General features: G+C 32.5%; 1 protein-coding gene and 1 long non-coding RNA gene across 4 annotated transcripts; one reads left to right on the forward strand and one right to left on the reverse strand.

The window, feature by feature from the left end:
• On the forward strand, window positions 1–23,474 carry mrj (DnaJ heat shock protein family (Hsp40) member B6 mrj). Of its 3 annotated transcripts, none has more exons than XM_081985483.1 (7): window positions 1–308; window positions 12,467–12,576; window positions 13,580–13,689; window positions 14,845–14,961; window positions 17,995–18,177; window positions 18,405–18,708; window positions 22,377–23,474. In XM_081985483.1, the coding sequence occupies exons 2-7, from the start codon at window positions 12,512–12,514 to the stop codon at window positions 22,474–22,476; spliced, it is 879 nt and encodes a 292-aa protein (XP_081841609.1). In that variant the 5' UTR covers window positions 1–308; window positions 12,467–12,511; the 3' UTR covers window positions 22,477–23,474. The 3 variants fall into 3 exon arrangements, with proteins under 3 accessions (XP_081841609.1, XP_081841611.1, XP_081841610.1); XM_081985484.1 differs by lacking the exon at window positions 1–308 and adding an exon at window positions 12,154–12,292; XM_081985485.1 differs by lacking the exon at window positions 14,845–14,961 and having other exon boundaries at window positions 3–308.
• Window positions 79–907, reverse strand: LOC145732939 (uncharacterized). Its single transcript, XR_014179082.1, has 2 exons — window positions 570–907; window positions 79–400 (listed from the first exon to the last, which is right to left on the reverse strand). It is a non-coding gene; the product is annotated as an uncharacterized LOC145732939 (long non-coding RNA).
• Window positions 23,475–23,781: the final 307 nt, after the last annotated feature.

Consider the following 23,781-nt stretch of genomic DNA (forward strand, 5'->3'; position numbering starts at 1 on the left):
ATTCTAGACGGTCGCCGAACATCGAAAGTATTACGACAATTCGATCACAAATCGCCATTGCCAAACGTCCAATATCCATTTAAATCGTACAGTTCTATCTGTCTGTCTGACGTCTATAGAAAATAGTGAAAAACTCCCAGAATTTTAACGAGAATCGCAAACACGCGTATCGACAAGTCGTTTTTAGTGTTCCCCTTTGTTTGTGATTGGTGTTGGTGTACCCTGGAAACCATGAGTTACTTATCCGAATAACTTACATTCCAAATACTAGGAATACTTTTCCATTGATTTTTTGCCGATCGGATCAGGTAAGATTACTTCCAATTGTTTTGTAGTGTTCTTTAGTGTCTTCACATGGTCTGAACATGTTTGTGTATCTAGCAAGTTGTTGAGTAGGACACTGCACACATGACATAACTTTTAAAAAGCTGCAATCTATTTGTATGTTTATGATAAATTCTTATCTTAATAACCTTATTTGTTGTTGCAGTTTGTAATTTGTATAAATTTCAAAGCAAGAATGAGCTATAGGCATCCTAAGTACTTATTACTTTATAAAGATTTCTTACCTACTATCTATAATCAGTAATATGAAAAGCTAAAGTGTCCTGATGGTCATGGTTCTGGGTTTCACCATGGAAAAAAGTCAAGAAACTATTTAAAAATAGGTGAACTTTACTAACAGTCAAGATCGAACACACCACTCAGACATAACTTGTTGAGCTGAAATATTTCACTCCATATGATGATTAACTACTGTAAATGTTAAGTAACATTAAAGTGGTATGTATTGATTTCTCCAACTTGCTGCACACCTATAGGATAGAAACAAATAACTGAAGAAATAACAACATAATAATAATCTGCTTATTCTTTTCATTAAGTTGTTTGTCATGTTTTGCTCTAAAATGCATTGGAGAAAGTATGGAATTCATATTTGTAAAATTTAAATACATTTTGTTGTTGTTGATGTAAACTTTAAACAGCTGACCTAGTTGATTACAACACATATTATTATTAAACAGTTTTTAGCTTGGTTTTAGGTCAAAAGTGCATTTTTCAAGAGACTGATCAGTACCTAAATAGTTTGAATGGATTTGATTTGTCTTTTCATCAATCCTCAGAAAAAATCCTGCTCTCCCCCCCTAATCAAGGTACTTGTTGAATTCATTCCTTTTAACTACAACTTAAGCTGAGTTGAGATTTGAATATGACAGATCAGATGCAAAATAACACAGCCTAAACTTATCTAAGCTGTCTTTCAATTCAACTTAACCAATGTTGGGGAAATAAGCCCTTGCAATATGTGTGGGGACAATTTATAGACATTTTAAAAAGAAAATAAATTTACTGTGTGAGTAGAAGCTGGTAAATATTTACTTTTTACTTGATTGTTATAATTTTGGGCTAAATATTATTAATAGGAACATGCCTGAATCTGAAACAAAGATTTATTTGGTATTTTATTTTCTGCATGAATTTAATTAAGAAGATTTGGAGGAAGACTTGGATTTACTTTTATTATTATAATTCTGCTAACAAGACATACTCAAGTACCAATCTAACCTATTTACTTAATGCTTGACTTAATGACTGCAAGGTTATTAATACCCTTAGGACTGGTACTTTTACTCATACTTTTAGCTCCAGATAACTTTATTGTTGGGATAATTTCTATGGAAATGACAGAAAAGACCTATAGCAGGGTTATTTTAAATTTAAACTGAAAATCCTAGTACTCAACCTCTATCTAAGGGTTTACTGGACCTTGCAGCCCATTTACCAGGACTGTGATATATCTGTATGATATATTAATTCACATCTTAAACAGGTTTTTACTTGGATTTTTCTTGTAAGCTCTGATGATCTCTTAGCAAATTTGCTAAATGAATAAAAATAAAAGAAAAATAACTATTACCCAAGGCATTACCTTTCTCATAATAGACTGGAAACAACAAGCTTTGTTGTTGCATTTATTAAACTGTTATTAATTCTATTAGGTAATTGAGAAAAAAACTAGTTTCATATTTAATATTATGCTCATTACATTATGTAAGCAAATGCATAAGTGAATACATTATTTGTTTGAAAATTTAAGTGTAGGTATAGCAAACATTTAGATAAATATTTGAAGGGATTTATTATATTGATTATTATACAGAGGGGAGCAAATCTATTCAAGTTCATTTAAAAACTGAATTTCCATCTAGCAGGTCAATAATCCAGCCATCAATTTAGGTGTCACTGTTTTTTTTCTGTTTCACCTAGAAACCTAAATACAACACACAAATGACTTAACCAGAAGGCCAAATCTTGCTCTAATTACTGTTTGGCGTGTGGCTAATATATGGATTACAAGGTTAACCAATAAAAAAAGTTATAGTCCAATCATCAAAATTGTTGTTCTCCATTTTACGACTTAACCAACATCTGAACCTTTATTGGTGGTAAGATATTTTTGAACTTAATTACTCAATTTGTAACATTAAACAGGTAAGGTACAATAGTTCTAAAAATGTTGATTGCTTCACCATACATCAATCTTCCTACTGCCCAGACTACAAACTTTTAACTTGAATTGACATTCAGATATGAAGACAATTATCTTAAACTGTTTTCAACTAAGGCTAGAATACAATATCTTTTTGTAGACGGTTGAAACGCGCATCAGACACGTTTGTCTGTTTTGTGCTTCATAAAAATTCTATTATGCTGATGACTTTACTACTTGTTATGCCTATGGTGTTTAAATTTCCTGTTTGTTTCTGTTTGCATAGATAGGATACAGTGTGGCGTTGCGTGGGTCAATATAGCTTAAGGAGGCGATCAATATTGAATTTGGGTTGCCATGTTAATGTTATGAATTGGGTTAAGAAAATATATTCATACAGCTGATGTTAGTATTGCATTTGGGTGTGTACGAAGTGTATTTACATGTTTACTATTGCACTATAACGGTCAAGTGTAGAATCAGTTTATTTGATTATTATTACTAGGGTATTCACCAAAATGGACTCAATAATGGGATTCTGTATTGTTTAGTCTTCACGAACCTTAACAGGCATATGTTAATTTATTCTGTTAGTATTTCTATCATAAAAACAAAAACAAGCTTTTCACATTCATGACTTAAGAGCCCAAGTGATTTTATGTATCAAACAGGTTTTCCTCTTTACTTTCTCTACCTTCTTCTTAAGTGAAATCCTCTAGTAATTGTCCATGTAATTACACCAAATGTATGGTAGTAAATAAATTGCCTGGCCTAGTTGGTTTTGCTTGCTAGTTTGATTGGTATATTGAGTTATTTGCCATCGAGAAATTTGCTTTGCCATATTGGTCAAACCTGATAATTGCTCTATAAAAATTGTTCAATACTTTTGCAAGAAAGCTGCTTTACACCTTCATCTAAACTTTATGTTTAAGCCTGCTTCTTGATACTTCTACACAAACATGTAAGAATGTGGGTCTAGTTTACAACAAAGCATACCTAATTCTTGGCTTAACTTGCCAGAGCATTTAGCAAACTATTTCCTTATAATTTGGATAACAATTCGGTAAAGATTGACTTAAAAAGTTTAAAATTTTAATACAGACCAAAGGAGTGTCAGGTGCCGGACCACCGCAACTAAAAGAATAACACACTAAGTTACACATGTAGGTTTTGTGCCATAATCTATCAGTTCATTAGAATTAAACTCACCCACGGTATTTGGAGTGCCTATTTCAAATCCCATTGTTTTGACTGTTTATCTGTGAGAGTTTTAACTTTTAATAAACTTGAACTACTTTGAAAAACCAACCTTGAAGGAAAGTATGGGTCTGATTCTACAAGGTTGTTTAGTAGGCAAAACTAAGAAGATTTTACTTTCTGTTGTTACGCAAACGGAAATGATTCACTAGAACTGTACAGGGTGCTGCATTTTCGATGGTTTTACGGGGTACAGAGAAAACGGTAATAGATAGAAAAAAAGTAGCATACGTGTTCCGATCTCATTTTCTGAGCTGAGATGACTGGCGAAGAGTGGGCTGCGCAAACTTCTTTTGTTTCAAAGATACGGGGGGTTTTTGAAAATTGGTCATTTTGGAACATCCTCTGTATTTCATTTGCTATTAAAGTTATCAAAAAAGGAAAAAACTGTTTCCGGTAGAAGTTTTGACGTAGAATCCAATGGCGTAGTCAGTTTTTTTCTATTACGTTTAGTTTCTGACATATGACAGTAAGTTATATTTTTTTAAATGGAACACCCTATATATTTTTAGTTCATTTAATTCTGTTTATTTTTCCCTTTTCAACGGTGTATTACAACATATAAGTTTGTAGAGGTTAATCCTGTTATTTTAAAAAAAGGACCTTTGCTAAGCTAAAAAAAGGCCAATATCTAAAATACCAAACAAAATCGGAAATCATATAAACTAACACATCAGAAAATTAAATATTTTTAATAAATCTTATTAAAAATCTAAGTTACAAACAGTTCTACCGTCACTTTAATAAGAAAAGTGGCTATTTCTATTTTCTACTATTTTTAAGTAGGAAGTTAAAAAAACTGTTTATAAACGACATGTAACATGTTAATATGAATATAGCCAAATTTGGTTTCGACTGTGGGTATTTTTATACATATTATTTAGCACTTTTTTATTAAGGAAACGCTTTTTTTCTAATTACGAAGATTAACGTTTACAAACTTATATATTTTAATACACCGTTGAAATAGTAAAACTCAACAGAATTAAATGACCTAAAAATATATAGGGTGTTCCATTTAAAAAAATATAACTTAGTGTCATATGTCAGAAACTAAACGTAATAGAAAAAAACTGACTACGCCATTGGATTCTACGTCAAAACTTCTACCGGAAACCGGTTTTCCTTTTTTGATAACTTTAATAGCAAATGAAATACAGAGGAGGTTCCAAAATGACCAATTTTCAAAAACCCCCCGTATCTTTGAAACAAAAGAAGTTTGCGCAGCCCACTCTTCGCCAGTCATCTCAGCTCAGAAAATGAGATCGGAACACGTATGCTACTTTTTTTCTATCTATTACCGTTTTCTCTGTACCCCGTAAAACCATCGAAAATGCAGCACCCTGTACAGTGGTCAACATGAAAATAAACAATTCAATAATTCTTGTTACAAGGTGACATAATTAGAATTTCAAATGATTCATATTAATAGAGTATGAATGAATCTCTGATAATTTGCATCTGAAGATTGAATTTGATATGCAGCTTCTTACAATCTTGTAGTGACTATAAGTGAATACGTGATCTAATGTTTCCCACGTTCGTCAACTTTCTTGTAGTTTTTATGTGTTAGTAACAGTACACAACAAGATTTAGTTGAGAATTTGAAATCCTTACATTGAAAGAAGCAGTGATATTTTTACCTGCGCTAAAGCTGAAATATCCAAGGACAATGTAACGGTTATTCAAATACAGTCAACCAAAATGATACTGGTACACCTAGAAATGTATCAGAAAATGGAACAATGAGTAAAAGAAGAAAACATGGACAGACGAGGACGTTCTTTCTAGGAGATTAAGTCAAAGCCAAACTCTTACTTTTTTATTTATATTGTTCTTGTATTACGTTTCTAGGTTAAGATTTAATCTTGTAATTCATTAATCATAAAACTAATGAGGTCAAGTCCAGAATGGGCATTAATTTGTATGTTTTAAACTTTATGAGTTTCATGAAATACATGTATGACAAAGTATTGAAAAATGCAGTCAGTACTAAACGTCAACATTTCTAGGTCGTTAGATTTCTGTTAACTTGTGTGTGTTTGGGGTAGAATGAAGATTTTCAATGATTTGGTATCGCTACAGCCATGTTGATGATACCATTCATTAACCTCCTATGTCATACTATGATGATTAATAACTTTAACAATAAATTGTTTATGAAATTCATGATGATACATAAATCAGCTAGATACTAAGAATTTAGTGATCCACCACACCAAAGTTTGAATTTGATATCATTCCTTAGAGAAATTTTGATTTATATGTTTTCGAACTTATTACATTTCAAACTGTGTAGCTTCTTGGTAAATGTCCATTTACCAAATTAGATACTTTGGCAGGTTGGAATCTTAAGAACACTTCTAGTCTTCCTGAAATTCATTATTCATCGCAATTATTAGAAGTTTTCATGATTCAGGCAAACTTGATTGTTACTTATATATTTCCATATAAAAAATTTAGGTGTTTAAATATTGGTTTCCCTTATCACCGATAAGATACTATTATTTTCTGGATGGATGTGTGATAATCTCTCTTAAGGCGGATTCACGTTCGTACTTACAAAGTCATTGTCGTAAAAAGTCGCACACGTAAAAAGTTAAATTGCATGTAGTTATATGAGGCAGTTTTCAGTAGTGCGTGGAACGGCGCAACATAGAAGTTCGTAATACGGCGTACTTCTACGTGACGTAAAAGTATGTACGATTTCAACTTTTGACGTACAAATTAGTACGTTTTTACTCCTGATGGAAGTTGACAGTCGACTGACAAGTGGTAATGAATAAAAATTTAGCGGCGTCGACCGGAAATCTGTCGCAATTAAACCCAAATTGTTTTATTGTTTTTTTGAAATGAATGTTATGTTTATATGTATAGTGTAGGACAGTGTTCATTGTTTAAAAAATTTTACTTGGCACATTTCATGACTTGTGCGACAGACGTTCCGCGTACCAAGAGAAACTCCATTTGTTGCTTTAATAATTTCTACGCATATCTATGTTATAGTGTTATACGACTTTTTACAACAGAGAAGTCTCAAGTATGAACGTGAATCCGCCTTTATGGGTTAAGGTCAATTTTCTGAGGACTGACCTACTAGAACCATTTAATACAAAGTATCTGGAGAACAAGAGCGATTCTCCGTTGATTTCGATAGATGAATTTCCATCTCTGTTTATGTTAGCACCCAGATAAACAAGGACGGAAATTTATCTATCGGAGAATCGTTCTTGCCAAAGCTGCATACAATCTGGAAGGACAATCAAACAAAATGCAAACTTGTCGAAACTTTTGTCTTGTCAATAGCACTAGATGGGGCAGAAACCTGGACCTTGAAGGCCACAGACTTTGCTCAACTAGACAGCTTTGAAATGTGGGTTTGGAGAAGGCTTTTAAGAATCCCTTGGACTGCTCACAGAACCAACGTGTCAATATCAGAAGGAAAGGATGACAAGTTGGAAAAACTTGCGATACAGGAAAAAACCGAAGGCAATTAGCGACGGATAAACCAAGTGAAGCACTTCACAGGAAATTCAACCAATTCGAGAGATAGAAAGGAATGAAGTAAATAGATTACAATGAAAAACATCACAATTTCAGAAATCTCAAGTTGACTGGAAATGTCATCCTCAGAGCTACAAATAAGAAAACACTTGATAAAATACTATTTGTATTTTCAAAGGTTACTTGCAGAAATTCTTGGAAGGATTCTTTATTTTTTCTAATGGTAAACATCATATTCTGTGAAAAAATCGAGGAAAACAAGTACAGTAGTTTTTATGACAAAGATCACAGGAAGAAAACCTAATACAAACCCAATGGCAAAGCTTCCTGTAAAAATAACCGTTTCCGAAAAAAATCATTGACCTTTCTGCCAAAACGATAAATTGATCTTATTGGACCAGAACAGTATTGTTATGAAGTTTTTTGGTCTACCCACATAATTTCGAAATGCAAATGAACTTTGTAAAACTAAAGTGTCAACGCCCTAAGTCTGCTGTTGTGATGCATCTTCAGTTGAGTCATCTTCCACGATTCACACTCCAGTTATTGATTTTATATGGTATGTTCCAGGCTTTAAAAAGTTTTATAGTGTTGCCCCTGAACTGAAATATTCGTTTTGCGGTTGTGTGTGTAACAAATTTGTGTACGCAGTAGTCGCATTAATTGGTCGAATCATGACTTTGAATATGAAACACATTTCTATTGTATGTACGTATTTGTTTGAATTGATTGGCGTAAGTTTTTTTTTAATTGGCGTTAATGCAGTTGGCATAATATTATAGTTATAAAAGCCTTGAGGAGCATTATGTTCAAATTAATAATGGTCTTAGAAAGGCAACGCTGTTAAGTTGGATTTACTGATTTATTATTGGCAATAAACCTACGAAATTAGTGTAATTGGGAAATACAATGTTGGCGACTCTGAAATACGTAGTTATACACCATCTTCTGGTTAGCAACACCTCAAGATCGATATTTCACTCGACTTATGCACCGTTCAGTTGCTAGCTTGAACTAAATTTGCTGAAAAGTAATATGATGCAAATAAGTTGTTTTACCACAAAAAAACTTCATAAAACATGTTTTCCGGGTATTTCTTAATCATCTTAACAGCTGATGACTCGATTCGTGAACCGTTTTGGGATGTCCCGTTATAAGATTTTCATGTAAATCTCTTATGATGACTTTTTCAAAGAGACCTGCAGCATCTCTTTAGTCATTGTTGAAAAATCTACTATTTAAAATCGCTTCTTCCTTATTGTTTCTATTATAAAGACTATAGAATTGACCTTGGTATCAATTAATTTTTTATTAACCTCCTCTTCAAAGGTTCAACGTTCTGTTCACTAATGATTACGTTTACTCTAACAGGAACACCACACTATTATTATACCTTGAGGTCAATTGCCAATAATAAGTTGAGTATAAACAATACATGAGTGTTCAATAACATTCAATAATTTCTGTATGATGAAGATAATTCCCTGCTTTATATTTCTCTATATTCGCAATCGGGTTAATTATGTGACATACACGTGGAAAGGGCAAACAACAATGAAAATATTTGTTGGTTTAGATTTTGCTTAACGGTATTAAGTGGCCATTGCACTAATTTGACGCCACCAACAAATAACAACAAAGCATTTTCTTTGTCTTTTGTTGTACATACGGTATTACTTTCAAGGCGGATGTGATTCATATTATCACTAGCTAGCACTTTTACACAATAATGATTCCAGTTAATTTTTGAACCATGAAAACAGTTAGTTAAACTTCTCTCAGCGTAATTGACAATTTTGAGGTCGAAAATTGTCTTGACTTTCTGGTAGTTTTGCTGGGATATTTTTTACAAGACATATAGTTTTATTAAAATAATGAGTACTAAATTACTTAGTCAAGCAAACACGATGTGGTTATTTTAGTACTGCGCGTATTTATTGTCGTTGGTTTTAACGTTTTCACTCTGGCACTTTTCAAATATTTGGCTCTCATCGCTAAAGTGGCAAACCGGTCTTGTTTTTCAGTATTTAAAAAAGTAAGAGTGTTGAAAGGTTTCTCAAACACACGTTATTTGTAAGTGTTTTGATAAATATCTTAAAAAAAAAGGGTTTAAGTAAGTGGAATACTATATGAGATAATCCTTTGCAAAAGCTCAAATGTCTAACTTGTTAGTAAATCCATATGCAGTGATTATGTTCTAAATATTCATTTTATTATTCAGGATCATATCACAGTCGTCGTTCTTCCTGCTGTAAATAGATTTTCCAGGTCAGTTATGATCTTAATACCTAATGGTCATTTTTGGGAAAACGTCACTGAGAATCAGCAATATGTATGTAATTCATTTGGTTAGGTAGGGAACTTGGTAGGGAAACAGTCTCTAGTTGGTTTGGAAAATGTTGACTTCTTATTTGGGAACTTTTGCAAATCGTGTTAACTGTCAACATCCTATGCTATTTGAGGCAGCAAATACCAAAAAAATAACCTTGCACAGAGATTTCCCTTCTTCGCTTTCCTAATTGGTCATTATCGAGGCATTTCAACTTCGACACCGAAAATGATTAATATCTCCCACATACTGGTTTATAATTTACTGACTATTAGGATAGAAGGTAGGCTGATTTTCAATCACCATTTGTAGTTGCACCTTGATCTATGATTGTTTTGGAAAAGCAGATTTATCTCTATGTAAACATTCATTAACACCTCAGTTAACACATTATTCATACACAGAACACAACCGGTAATTTATAAATAAGTCTATTTTTGTTTTAGTGTGTAACTAAACTGGGGCGCTCTAAATCGCTATTTGTGTTCCTATGAACTTTAGCCTAATACCACGTAAAAGTCCTGAATTTTTGAGTAATTTAAAACAATCAAGATCATTTACATCTTGCACAGCTGATTGATGATTTGTCTAACGGATTCTGTAGGTATATTGATTCACCTGGAGGCTTCCAAGAATGTTTTTAATGTGAATAATTTCAGTTATTTGTTCAATATGTTTTACCTGGTTTCCGTTAAAATGTAAATTGCAACCTATTGTTTGAATAAATTGTGTCAGTTTGTTAAACTTGTTTATTGTGTAGGAAGTTTGATTTTTTAGGTTTGAATTGAGTTAGTTTTAATATAAAATTACGGCGATTACAATAATTTGGTTCCCACGTATCGACTTAGTCACTTCTCTTATATCCGTATGGTATTACAATAGAAATTGCAAATTTGGAAACTTGCTGACCTAGAGCGTGGGCGTATTGATTTTAACATGGCTGAAAAACGTTGTTATTTTTATTGCTGATTTGCACATTGTAATTGCTCAATTTTGTAGATCTTACACTAAGTATGACGGACTTGTTAGACACATATATCATTTAGTGCAATTGCCAAAATGTTGCCCCCACAAGCAAAGCAAAAAAGCACAGACGCGATTCATAGTATTTGTCAGCTATATATCTAAAAATATCCTGGAACATCGTGAATGAGCCATAATTGAAAATCATCAACTTTTAGGCAAACGCAACTTTATGACTAAACAAAATCAACTAGCGTTTTGCTTGGTTTGAAAATACCTGTTAGATTTGTTACTTTCCATTCCTGAAACGTAAAACACGTTATTTCTGGTGGAATATTCCATTGGATGTTTACACGTGACACGAGCATCTGTAATGTCTTTTGTTTGAATTTTTTGAGTGCTAGTTTGGACTATTTTTGGACAGAGTTTTTAGTATTATATTTTATGGGAAAACCGGTTCAACGTCTCATCTTGAACCTTAGGTGACCTTAAATAAAACGTAAACTGTAGGCTATAAATATCAACTTTTAATAATGCTTTGTTTAGGTAGAATTATTGTGTAGGATGATTTTACCAGTCTGAAGAGGATCAGCAATTTTTTCACGTTTTCATGGAAATTTAATTAAAACTGCAATGGTAATGGCCGTCTAGACGAAGGAGTGGGTTTATTATTTATGCTTTTTCCCAATCCTTTTGGGATATTTCTTTTGCAGTTTACTGCCCTGTCTAAGTTAATATTACTCATAAATACCAGCTAATTAATAGAACTCGACCATTCTATTGCAATCAGAACAATTTACGTAATTTTAATGCAGTAATAAGTATGAACATTCCCAGCTGCAATATGTGCTATTTGCACCACTGTTTAGTGCATATTAAATTAATATTAATTGAAATGCATTTACCCAAGCAAACGTTTATGTTATGCATAACTGTAATTTAAATATATTGACCGTTATTTATTGGACCACTAGACTGTATGACGACAGTTTATTGGGCCTTAATTTGACCTACAGTTTGATTATGCAACTTGCAAGTAATTTCCGTGAGGACTGGAATATGCTAAACACGTATAACATTGTAAGTCAATAATGTGAATGGCTAAAAACAACGTGGTGTTATTCATACGTGATTGAGTTCCATTACTTTTAAAAGGTTTGCTTTGCTTTTGGATTTTTCTTGACAGTGACGATATTTGGAAAACACAAAACTTGATGGCATTTTTCTGGAGCAGTTTTTAGAAATTTTCTGTTGGAGAATTGCAAACGTAACATCTTCTAAAAGCCATATACTGAAAACCACTTAAAAACTTGTTGTGAAGCAAACATGTTAAATCGTTGGATTTGGTAGATGACTTTGCTCCTAATGAAAGCACCAAAAACATTTCCAAGCATCATCTGAAACTGAAATATGAAAGCTATCCGGGTTCATAAGCCTTGGTCCAATGGAATTTCTTCCTGACGCTTTTTACATCAGTTAGAGTCTACAGCAATCCTATGTCATCTTCTATAAAGTTTGTTTTCTTTAATGAGTTTCTTTGCGTGCATTTTCTAGATTTGCGGGTACATTTTATTGATTATGCTATTGGTTGAACAAATTGACACAATATCAGAACCTTACCTTAGTCAAAACCTTTTGATTTGTGTCAAATTCATGGCAGACAAATTTCAAATCATACGTTGCAGTGACTGTTTCCACTTTATATCAATTTTATCATTAGATTTTGGCACTGAAGCATTTTAATAAGGGTAATGATAACCTATTTCTCGGTAGCTGATAAGATAACTGAAATACTCTCATTATCTGGCATATATGCAACGTTATGTTCTAGATGTTTTGAAATTTGTTGCATTTGATTTGTATTCAATATTGTTCTGTTTAGTGGTTAAACGTGGTCTAATGTCAATATTTGTTTGTTGCAGTAGTTCGCTGTAAAACTGGGGTATAAGGAAGCTACTGGCACCAAAATGGTGGACTATTACAGGGTCCTCGAGGTGCCAAAACAAGCCACAACTGTTGAAATCAAAAAAGCGTAAGTATAGTTAGTTGTAAAGTCGTCTACATGTGAATGATTGAGAACAACCTCGGTTTGTTTATCGTTTAATCTAAGTGACAAAACGCAGATTAATTTGTGGAAGAAGCAAAACAATAACACTTAATGTAAACATCTTGTATTATTGATAATCGGCTAAGAAGCCGGAAATTATTGTTAAAAGTGTTTACGTAGGAAGTTTTGCGAGGACTGCTACAAAACAAAGGATCATTGAATATGAAATATGTATGTATTTCGAAAAGTGCAGCTGGTGCATAATTTTACATTAGCGATGCTTGTTAGCCGCGATTTGCTAATGAATTGTGGTACGTGGTAAAAATTGACAAAGAATTTATGCAGACAAGCTTTAATGTAATTTAGAGTATTGCACTAAACTGCTCAAAAAAACCATATTATTTTTAAGTATTTAATAATAGTGGACATTTAATAAGCTCTCATTGGAACAACTAGTTGCTCATTGTAAATTAACATTGGTAATACCTAACATCAACTACAGTGCAGATATAAATAACTAATTATCAGTTTTTAATCGATGGTTATTAAATTTGTTAATTTTCTACCAATAGTAGTAGTGGGACAGTTAGTCTTGTTCTACTAACCTGATAAACACCATATTATTGACTTCAGAAATCAATTTGCTCTATTTTCCTCCTGCAAAAATTGTTATCTTGTTTTGACTTAGGTCAGTAGTATATGCGTCTGGCAAAACAACAACAAAAATAGCAATTGATCCGGGTCCCTCTAGAGATGGAAAATTCTCAGAAATTCGTCAGTAAAAATGTATTCAACAAAATAATATACTGTTTGGTAATAATTTGGTCTTTAAAGTGGTGACTCAAAGAGATCTTTTTAGATTAAGTTAAGTTAACCACAAAAAATAAACAAAGGCGATAAACACAATTGCTACAGTTAATAAAATTAGTTCTAGTCACAACCGATTTACAGATTCCTATTTAGCTTTATTGACAATATCTTTTTTTAGGTACCGAAAACTTGCTCTCAAATGGCATCCCGACAAAAACTGTGACAATGTGGATGAAGCAACCAAAAAGTTCAAAGAGATCTCAGAAGCATACGAAGTTTTATCAGATGGTAAGCATTTTTGGTTCTGGTTTATACATATTTAAGTAGATTTGTTAATCTGAAGCAATAAGATTTACTTATTTCCAGCACTGTTAACATTCAACAGGAAGCTTAAATTGTATTGAAGTTTCCAAACTATCACAATAGCAACTGCCGGACAAGATTATTTTCGATTCGTATGGATGACCGGGAATTTTTTTAGAAATTCGCACTTCTGGACCTCTCAGGCAAAATCTATAAGTAGCGTCTCGTACTATTTTAAGCACGAAGGTGAATCTAGAGCGTTATCGTTTGCGTGTTTTCTGACGTCCAAATTATTCTTTTGACAAAAATATGAGATTTTGCCAGGATGCGATATGAATAAATCGGCGGCGGCGTTTCCTACTTAGTACACCAAAGAATGTTTAATATCGAATTAATTGGAATACAAAAAAGCAAACATTTTTACAAGCACTTTGATGGGGGTGTTATTTCAGTTGAGTCATCAGTCATCAATACAAAATTGACTACGTCATCTTTTTTGCCATTACAAACTATCTTTAGTTGGAACTTATTAAATTACCATATCTTATTTGGTAGTCTGGATAGAATTGCGTGTGCGAGCAAGTTGGCATTCAATTAAGTTTACGGCTTCGATTCCAAGTTTTCAAATTTTTTAACACTGGAAAATTTTCTCTTGGCTATATTTGCATTGATTCATACATAGTACAATCTCTTATTTATGGCTGTTTTGTTTTTGATTTCGTACACCATTACGAAGTAATGTCGTTTGCATGACGTGTTTTTAAGTTAAAGATTGTGTTTCATTAGCGGAATTGTTGATTAATATTACACAAGAATCTGGGTTGAAATGTCTTGAGCTCACCCAACAGAGACCACCAGCACCGTGGTTAGTTATCACGTGAAATCAGCAATTACCGATTGCATCTAACATGTAGTAATAATTACTTACTGAAAAATGTTACTGCTAAGGGGAACTAGTTAATTCCACTCATGTAATAAAAAATTCTTATTGCTTCAGGTTCTCAGTATTTAATTAAGTCTTAAAATTATCTTTACGCATTTATAGAAAGTAAAATTTTTAATGTGCTTTTGCCGACTGTTGCATTTACGATATAAGTGCCGCCTAAAATATAACTTCTGAGTGATGTTTTCCCCATATAGACTCGAAACGAAAAATTTACGATGCCCGATGTACCAGAAATTCGGCGACCAGATCCAGAAGTTACGGTTACAGAAGCTATTTTGATTACCACAACCCGTTCTCTCAACGTTCTTTTGGTAGATACTCAAACACTCCTGTTTTCTTTTTAAATGTGCTAATACCGAGTTGATGTTGATTATTTGCTTAACTAGAGTGACGCGTGCTGTTTTCTTTCCATATTCAATGAATATTTTTTACTCCCATGCAGTTTTTCAATCAGAAACTAACACGTTAACATCAGTACTAACATCTATTTAGGATTATTCAACCACCATCATTGCTTTGCTAATCTACTCGGAAATATTACGAAATTTTGCTGGAGTTTACTTATTTCTCTAACAATATTTTTAGAAACGACAAAAATAAAAATGAGTGGGTGTTACGTGTGTCTCGTAAAATTAATCTAAAAGACTTACATCTTTTTTTATTCTGATGAGGGATTTACAAGAATCCCATTATGCTGGATTATTGGGTCTGATTAGATTAACCCCAAAAATAATAATGTACTTACCTATTTTATTAATCAGTTATTATGCTAATATAGTATACAGAGTGTGCCAAGACGAAAGACATTTACATTTGTGCACAACTGTATATTGTATTTTTGAATACTATCGATTTCAATTATTTTGTATGTTATACAGGGTGGGAACTTTCAAGGTAACCCATTATTGGGAAGGTTTGTTAAATGGGGAAAAAGTTGCGCCATTTAACGCCCGTTCAGAATGTGTTTTAAAATCCAAGATATGTACAGGGCTAATTATACAAAATTACTAAAAGCTTTCTTTTGTAAACTAACCGTTGACATTAGAACAAAATGTCAAATACCAAAAATGTATGGTACCTTTCAGCGCATTGTTTGACATAACGGAGATAATTAGAAAAAAATGTGTCTAGGTCCTTGGGGGCTCCACTTTTGTTTTTTTTATGGTAGCTCTATTATAAAATAGTTTGGCATTCTAAATCTATCGCCAAACTCCTACATTAAAATCTCAACTGGTTTCCAAATTACAGCATACTTTTTTTACCTTGGCCTCTGAGGTCTCCATGTTTAAATTCCCTAGATTTTTTTTTCCTAAAAGATGTTCTCCAAGTAATACCGAAAAGGGATTACGGATTAAAGGAAGAAATTTATATCTATCTATCTTCAAGGGTTTTTGAAATATTGACATTTGAAAAATTACATTTTTACATTTTGAAGTGTCATATCTCCTAACCAGAAAGAGATAGAGCAAAACGACTTTCATGTTCTTATCTTAAATGTTTGAGAAATACCACTTGGTAACATTTTTAATTTTCACATATGTCAAAAAGTTTATAACAGTAAAAAATTGACCTGTCAAATTAGATCCCAAGCCGTTTTGCTCTATCTCATTCAGCTATACCAAAATGTCATTTTTCAAATCGGTATCTCAAAAACCGTTGCAGATAAATATAGGTTATGATACATGAAAAATATTTGAAATTGATAGGAGTATTCATGAATATAATAATGAACAGGGTGTTCTATTTAAAATAAGCAAAAGTTGGTACCTACTTCCGGTAAAACCGGTGAATTGTGTATGCTGAATTTACTATGTTACCAAATTGTCAAAACTTACGTCTTTTGCCTTGGGACACCCGGTATTTATTAATATTAAAGACACGTTCAATCATTTTTTAATCACATCATTTTGTGGAACCAATTAAAGATGATTACTTTAGGAAAAAAAGCTTTTATACGATGGGTTTTATCCACGTTCTTCGACCCCATAATTAGCGTACCTAGTTGATTAAAATACGGGCGATTTAAAACCTTTTAATATACCTATTAGAATAATAGTCATTTCTGCATAGGGGAAAACATGTTTCTTGTGCAATTATGTTAGGAATTTACTTATGAAGGTGGAAAATTTTAAACTAAAACCAAGAAAACTGCATTTCTTTCTCCTTTATTTAAACTTGCTGAACCGATGAAAATGCAAAGTGAAAGAAAAATATTGTTTTCTTAAATTTGTAAGAGCGTCACTCTGTAATTTATAAAATGTAGGTGTGTTTTAACATAACTACTTGAAAGAATTTAAAAAATCCTCAATCAAAGCTTACAAGTACACAGTTTGGTTAGCCAAAAATGTGTCACCTAGAAAAATTATTTCGTTGCATAAGAAAAGTGCAGGTTTATTTTAAAAATAAATTAAAATATACTTTTATTTACCTTATTAAAAACTGAGGGTATTCAGATTTGTTTTCTGTTATTTAACTGAGTTTTCTGAGAATTTAACAACACTGTTGTTCTTGTACTTAACTTGGTTTTTCATTATTTGACTGCGTTGTACTACAGGACGTCAAAATGTATGATATTTTTGTAAATTTACAGCAGAATCCTTTGACCTTATTTTGTGGAAAATAGCGCTTTTAAGCAAATATTTTTGAACAATTTAACACCTTGACTTCTATAAAGGACACAATTGATATGTTTTAAATTACGCCATTTTCAAATTTTAGACTTTTTAAAGATACCCTGAACAAATATAGTTTTTCTCGTACCTCTTTTTGAGTATTTAGATGAGCAAAAACCTGTAATTATAAAACAAAGTAATTCAAAAACTTTCACTTAAATTCTAGGTCTTGTTTAAAGTATTTCTGACTTTTTTGAGTCTATAGAAATTATGAAGCTTGCCATTAAAACAGTAATCCAAACCTTTTGATATATTTGATTGATATTTTGAACTACCTACATTTTTACCTTGAACAGGGCTCAATTATGACACGGAGATGGAAGAAAACAGCAAAGAAAGCATCATCACCTTCTCTGTGTCTTAATCAAAACGAAATACACCCCTTTACCTGTTTTTATCAATATTTTATGACAAAATGTATGTAAAGAAATCTCCTTATAATCTTGTGTCAAAAGATTGTTTTATTAAATTTCGAGTGATTCCAGTGTGATCAGTGCTTTTGCTTTCAGGTTTGACGAAGCATCACAAAACTAACCCGATTATTAACCAGAACGTTTACAAGCTGCTAGCAACTTTGATATTATTTTAGGCTTAGCTTTACATAGTTTTGGGGTTACAAGGGGACTTACCAATTACATTTCGCTTCTGTGCTTTAAAATGATTTATTTACAGATAAGAAGAGACGCATGTACGATCAGTATGGCAAGGAAGGTTTGATAAACGGTGGAGCCAGAAGCAGGAGCCGTCACGATGAAGACTTTGATTTTGGTGGATTCAGTTTCTTCACGTTCAGAGACCCTGAGGATGTGTTCAGGGAATTCTTTGATGGGAACGATCTCTTTGATATTTTAGGTGGTAAGTTATAACAGTTAAACTTGGTCTAATTTGCACTGAAGTTCACGTTCATCCAACTAATTTAGGATGAGTGGCAAAACTTTAGGTGCTAGAGTAATGAGAGGTTAATTAACCTTAATACAGTTTTGTTAGTATTGAGGTCAGTCCCCTCCCAACAAGTTTCCCTTATAAAAAAAAAAATAGTTTTTGGTGAAAATCTTAAAGTTAACGAATATTTTGATCCATAGACTTGCATCACCCACACCGTGCCGATCGGCACCGTCATCACAATAATCTCCGAGGCAACAGACATTCCCATCCTCAGAATCAGTTGAGCAGCCTGTTTGCTCCGTTTGGTCTGTTGAGCACCGGTTTTATGGATGATTTCTTCGGACAGGCAGCTGGTAGTCACAATGGGCATGGCGGTTTTGCTTCCTTCAGTTCGATCAACAATACGTTCACAAACGGCGCAGGTGGCATGGGGGGCCCTGTCATGAAACGCACCTCCACGTCGACTCGTTTTGTCAACGGCAAAAAGATAACAACCAAAAAGTGAGTAAATTTCTTAAAAAATTACAAAAAATCCATTTGCTCGTTAATGTTTTATTATTATGACTAGGAGAAATGTTTATATTGTTTTTTTTTCAACTATATCATCAGTAAACGTTATAATTTTAGCTTATCTAAAATTGCCTCTATGTTCATGAAGTAATCAAGTTACAACAATGGCTTTATGGGGGTTTTTTTCACATTTAGATTGATTTTGTATTGAAGTATTTTCTGAAGTCTGCTGTATTGTAATATTAATGAAGAATGATTTGAAAAAGTACTTCGAATATCCAATTGTGGTTGTTCCAATACTTGTTTTCAGTTTATTTAAACTGTTGCTAATTTTACGAATTTGCACCGAGACAAATTTATTTGTTATGGATATAAATGTAATAACACGTGCTTTGTCTAACTAGACATCATCTACAATGAATAAAAATTAAACTGATTGAATTAAGAATTAGCTTCGGAGGCTCCACATGGCATACACGACCAGAGAATTTAATTCGGAGTTAAGTCGATTATCGGGTAAACTTACTTTTGATATTTTTTATGGAACTATCTGCATTTTATTTATTATTTCATTATGCAAGGTCTCCGGATTTAGAGTGTTTTGACAGGAAAATTCAACTTAGAAAACGATTAATGGCAAAAATCTTATTTGAATATCTTGTCAGTTTTTCAAATTTTGTCTATTTTGAAAGCTCCTCACAACTTGTTTGTTTCACTTCGATATTTTAATAAACAAAAACGTTGTAAAGAGTTTTCAAAAAGGGCGAAATTTGAAAAACGCCCTCTAGCGCCGCAATCTGGCAAGATACTGAAATAGGGTTTTTGTCATTAATCTTTTCTCAAAAATCGACCTCTAGACATGTATACTAGTTTTTTCCTATCTAGCCAGGAAATGGGGTTTTCCTGTCAAAACACACTAAATTCGGACATCACCCTGTACAGGGTGACTCACGCTGATGGTATATTAGAAGTATCTAGAGAACGATTCGATATTTTTTGTTGAAATTTGGAGTGTCGTCTAGGTTGGGTTAAGCTCTCTTTCTAAAATATTTTGGACTTTGCAGTGTTGCCAAATTAATCGGAAAGAACACCAACTTTTGATTTTCAAATGGACACCCTGTTTCTAATCACATTTTTTCCTCTCTAGAATTCTAGTAATTATTCTTAAAACTTTCCTTGCATCGTTTCTTAGATATTTCATAAAAGTAGTGGATTTGTCAGCAAAACATTGGTCTAACTAAATAATGATTAAATTCTCAAGTTTTAAATGGTTTGCTGATGTGAGCTTTTGCCTTCAGATGGGCAATACTATGTATTCTGAAAAGTCCTGAGACAGAAAATGAAAAAGACTTTCAGGATAGTCAATTATTTACCTTTTAGTCGGACAGATAGAAAACTGCTCAATTATTCGTTTTTTTAAATGGATCCACCAATGTATTATGGTTTGTAATAAAATAACATTAAATTTAGAAGAAATCCATGTACCATCGTAATCCATACTTATCTGAGTACAGACAGCAACTTGTGCTAAGTTTGAACCAGTGTTGAATTTGACAAATATCTGTCAAAACATGTTCTGGTTATAGAAACGACAACTAGTCATTAAGCACGAGCAGGTGTTTTGCCTAAAAAAAAATCAGATTAGTATGGAGTACGATTTTAAATGTCCTTCAAGGAAAAACTGTTAAAAGTTAGGTATAGAAAATGTATGGCATGGATTTGTTCTAAATTCAATGTTCTTTTAGTACAAACCATAGAACACCGACGGATCCATTTTAAAAAATCTCATTCTGTCCGACTAAAAAGTAAATATTAACCACCCTATAGGTTTTTTTCACTTTCTTTTTGAACCATGTAGTAAATGTCTAACTCATAAGGTCACATCAGCAAACATTTCAGGACTTGAGAATTTAATTAATGTTTAGCTAAGAAATCCACCATTTTTATAAAATATCTAAGAAATGGTGCAAGATAGGTTATAGGGAAGTATATTAATATTAATTACTAGCTTTTTTGTGAGGAACTCAAAAATGAGATTTCACAGGAGGTGTTCCATTTGTTCCATTTGCAAAGTCCAAAATATTTTAGAGAGTTTGAACACAACCTAGGCTATATTCCAAATTTTAGCGATTATTTCCTTCCTATCAATTTTGACCAATCGCTATCAAGAATTAGTATAACAAATGTAAATTTTAAGTGGAAAAATCACTTAACAACTGTCAACTTAGCTGTCAGCAGTTTTTCCGAAAAAAAATTCGAAAAAATTGCACACTCCTCACAGCAACATAAAGAATAGTGTTACCCTTTCTAGCTTGAAAGTTATTGTTCTTATTGTTTTAATTAAAATAAAATGTTTATTTAACTCAGGAAATAATCTTACCAAATATCCCTCTTGCATCTAATTTTTCCTGTGGAAAAATTGGAATACTCGTTTCTAAGTAATTTGTCTAAGTAAAAACAAATTACTTAGAAACTCGTTTTTCCGAATTTTTCCGAAAAAATTAAATGCACTAGGGATATTACCACCGAAAAATATTGAGTCGTTCTCTAGATACATCTAATGATGACCGTGAATCACAATCTAAATTTCAATAATTTCTGGGTTATTGAGTTTTAAATGGAGAACAGTATGCATTGAGTCAAATTAACGCAATAATCGAGATAGTCCCCTTTAACAATACCACACTCTTTGCATTTTCTTGATAATTAATAATTAGTTATTGTAATGCATTGCAGGTTTGATGATGCATATAAAGCAATAATAGAACACGTGTTATCACATTCCTTATGTATAATGGCTGACGAGTCTTTGACTTTAAACTTTGGCCCATGTTTTCACGACAAGATATTTCTTTAAAGAATTACGATGAATAGTATATACAGGGTGTCCAAATAAGAGTGGCTCTCGGCTTTTTTGGCTCACAGAACTGCCAAAAAATATTTTCAGTTTCGGGAAATGTCCATAAGAGAGCAACAACGTAAATTCAGAAAGATTTGTATATGAAAGCTATGTTTACTAGTAACAACTTTGATGCAAATTTTTATTTATTTTTTTCATCTTTTCAAATAGAGTGGTAAGTCTAAAGTTGCTTAAAAGAAACTCCGATATCATCGAAATTCCTTGTTGTACACCATTGAATTTGGCAGGTTTTTTGCTATCAAATGCACTATAAATGAGTCTTCAAAGTGGTTTGTCTTTCTCGACAGGTGGCGGTTTTTACAAATAATTACTATTTTGGATTGAAGTAGTATAGTCCATTCTCACTCAGTGGAGCTGTACAAATACAGGGGGAACAGTAAACTCGTCTCCACAATAAATTTATTAGGTTTTAAACCTTTTTTAAAAAATGCTCAACATGTTTCGAGCGCAGAAGCAGCTCATCATCAGGGGCTAGTACCGAACTATAAAATTAAGCTGTCATTCTGTAAAAGGGGACAGCAGACCCCTCTTACAGAGGTTAAGTGTTTGTAGTTTTTAGGGTTTCTGCTTGTTACACAAAAATTTACTTCATTAGCCTGTTAATGGTAGGTGCATTGTTCTTCATATTAATTTTTTACATATTTAGTCGATAATTTTCACAATTTTTAAATCAAAATATACACTTACAAACAAACATAATACTGAAAAAATGATAATAACAAGTAATTTTCTGTTTTAGGGTTAATGAAAACGGCAAGGAAACAGTGTTTTCCTATGAGAACGACGTGCTGAAATCAAAGACTGTGAACGGAGTCCCACAAAGCCTCACCTATAGTTAAATATGCGTTAACGCACATGCCCCGTAAGTTAACATTATTCAAACGTATGTTATCTAGCTCTAAAGTAATATCTATCCAAGAACATAATATTTCAAACATTTTAAGAAAATCGTTTTTGTGATTATCGATGTAAAATTCGTAGAAATTTGCGGCCAGTAGCCAAAAAAAAAAAAATTTCAGTGACGTGCACTACTTAACTACCGGCTTTTAATTTGTACAATATTGTTGCCCTAGTAGTGACTATTATAATTCTGTTTTTAGAATTTTTTTGCGTTTTTCATAGTTTTCGGTGATAAAAACTTAACGCCCTTAGTACTTGCATACAATTTTCAATATTAGCCGAATGAAAGGTAATAATTAAGATGGAATTTAAAATAATATTTAACCGGTTTACGGATCTAAGTTAGTTGTTAGAAAATTTCATATTAGCAAGCTGGAATTGTGTCGAGAAGGTTGATACAACCAAGTGATCAACTAGAAGATTTAATAAATTCGTTTATATACCGGGTATTCTAATAATTAAAATAGTTTTACGTAGTTGTGGTTTAAGTCGTTAGGTACCTATCAACATAATAAATTTCGCCCGACTGAAACTGCAGAGCTTCATCTAGTTACTAATATTTTAAGCTGCAGTTTTTCGGGTGGAATTTGAAACTTCTGCTCATTGGAAAATAAAATGTCTCAATGATTTTTATAAATTAGTTTTATTTACTGAAGACTGCTAATTTAAAACTAAAAACGAGCTTACTAAGAAAGTGTAGTTGATTTAAAGAAAGATCACACCGGGCGCTGAATAGGTCTTAAAATTTAGTAGAATTACCTAATAGTTTAATTTTATATCATAATTGTTGCGTTTCTTCTCACTTTTAAATAGATTTAAGGATTTGATTTTGTTTTTTTTTTCTGCACACATTACGGTGTATATGTTAAGCTTCAACTGTGTGCTTGTACAGATACCTACTTATTTAAAAACGTATTAATAAAGTTACATAACGAAATATGTCTTTTTTAATTCCACTAAATACTATGGAAAATTTGATTTCCAGCTCCCAATAAAGTTTTAAAACAACGATTCAATAAGACATTATCTCATTTCTGCTTCCATATGTTAGATACCGAACACACCTGGGAATTGAACTTTTTTTCAAATGTAACAGAATCTGTTTCTTCGAATCTCCTAACTGTTTTTAATTTAATACTTAACTGTTCTTCAATGCCTTCTTCCTACCCCATATTTTCTCAAGTATTCGGTTATTTTTTGAATATACCGGGTGTAACATTTAACTTGAGACATCTCAATATCTC

This window comes from Ips typographus, linkage group LG8 (genome assembly GCF_016097725.1).
Source record: "Ips typographus isolate SLU linkage group LG8, UJ_Ityp_2.0, whole genome shotgun sequence".
Lineage (NCBI taxonomy): Eukaryota > Metazoa > Arthropoda > Insecta > Coleoptera > Curculionidae > Ips > Ips typographus.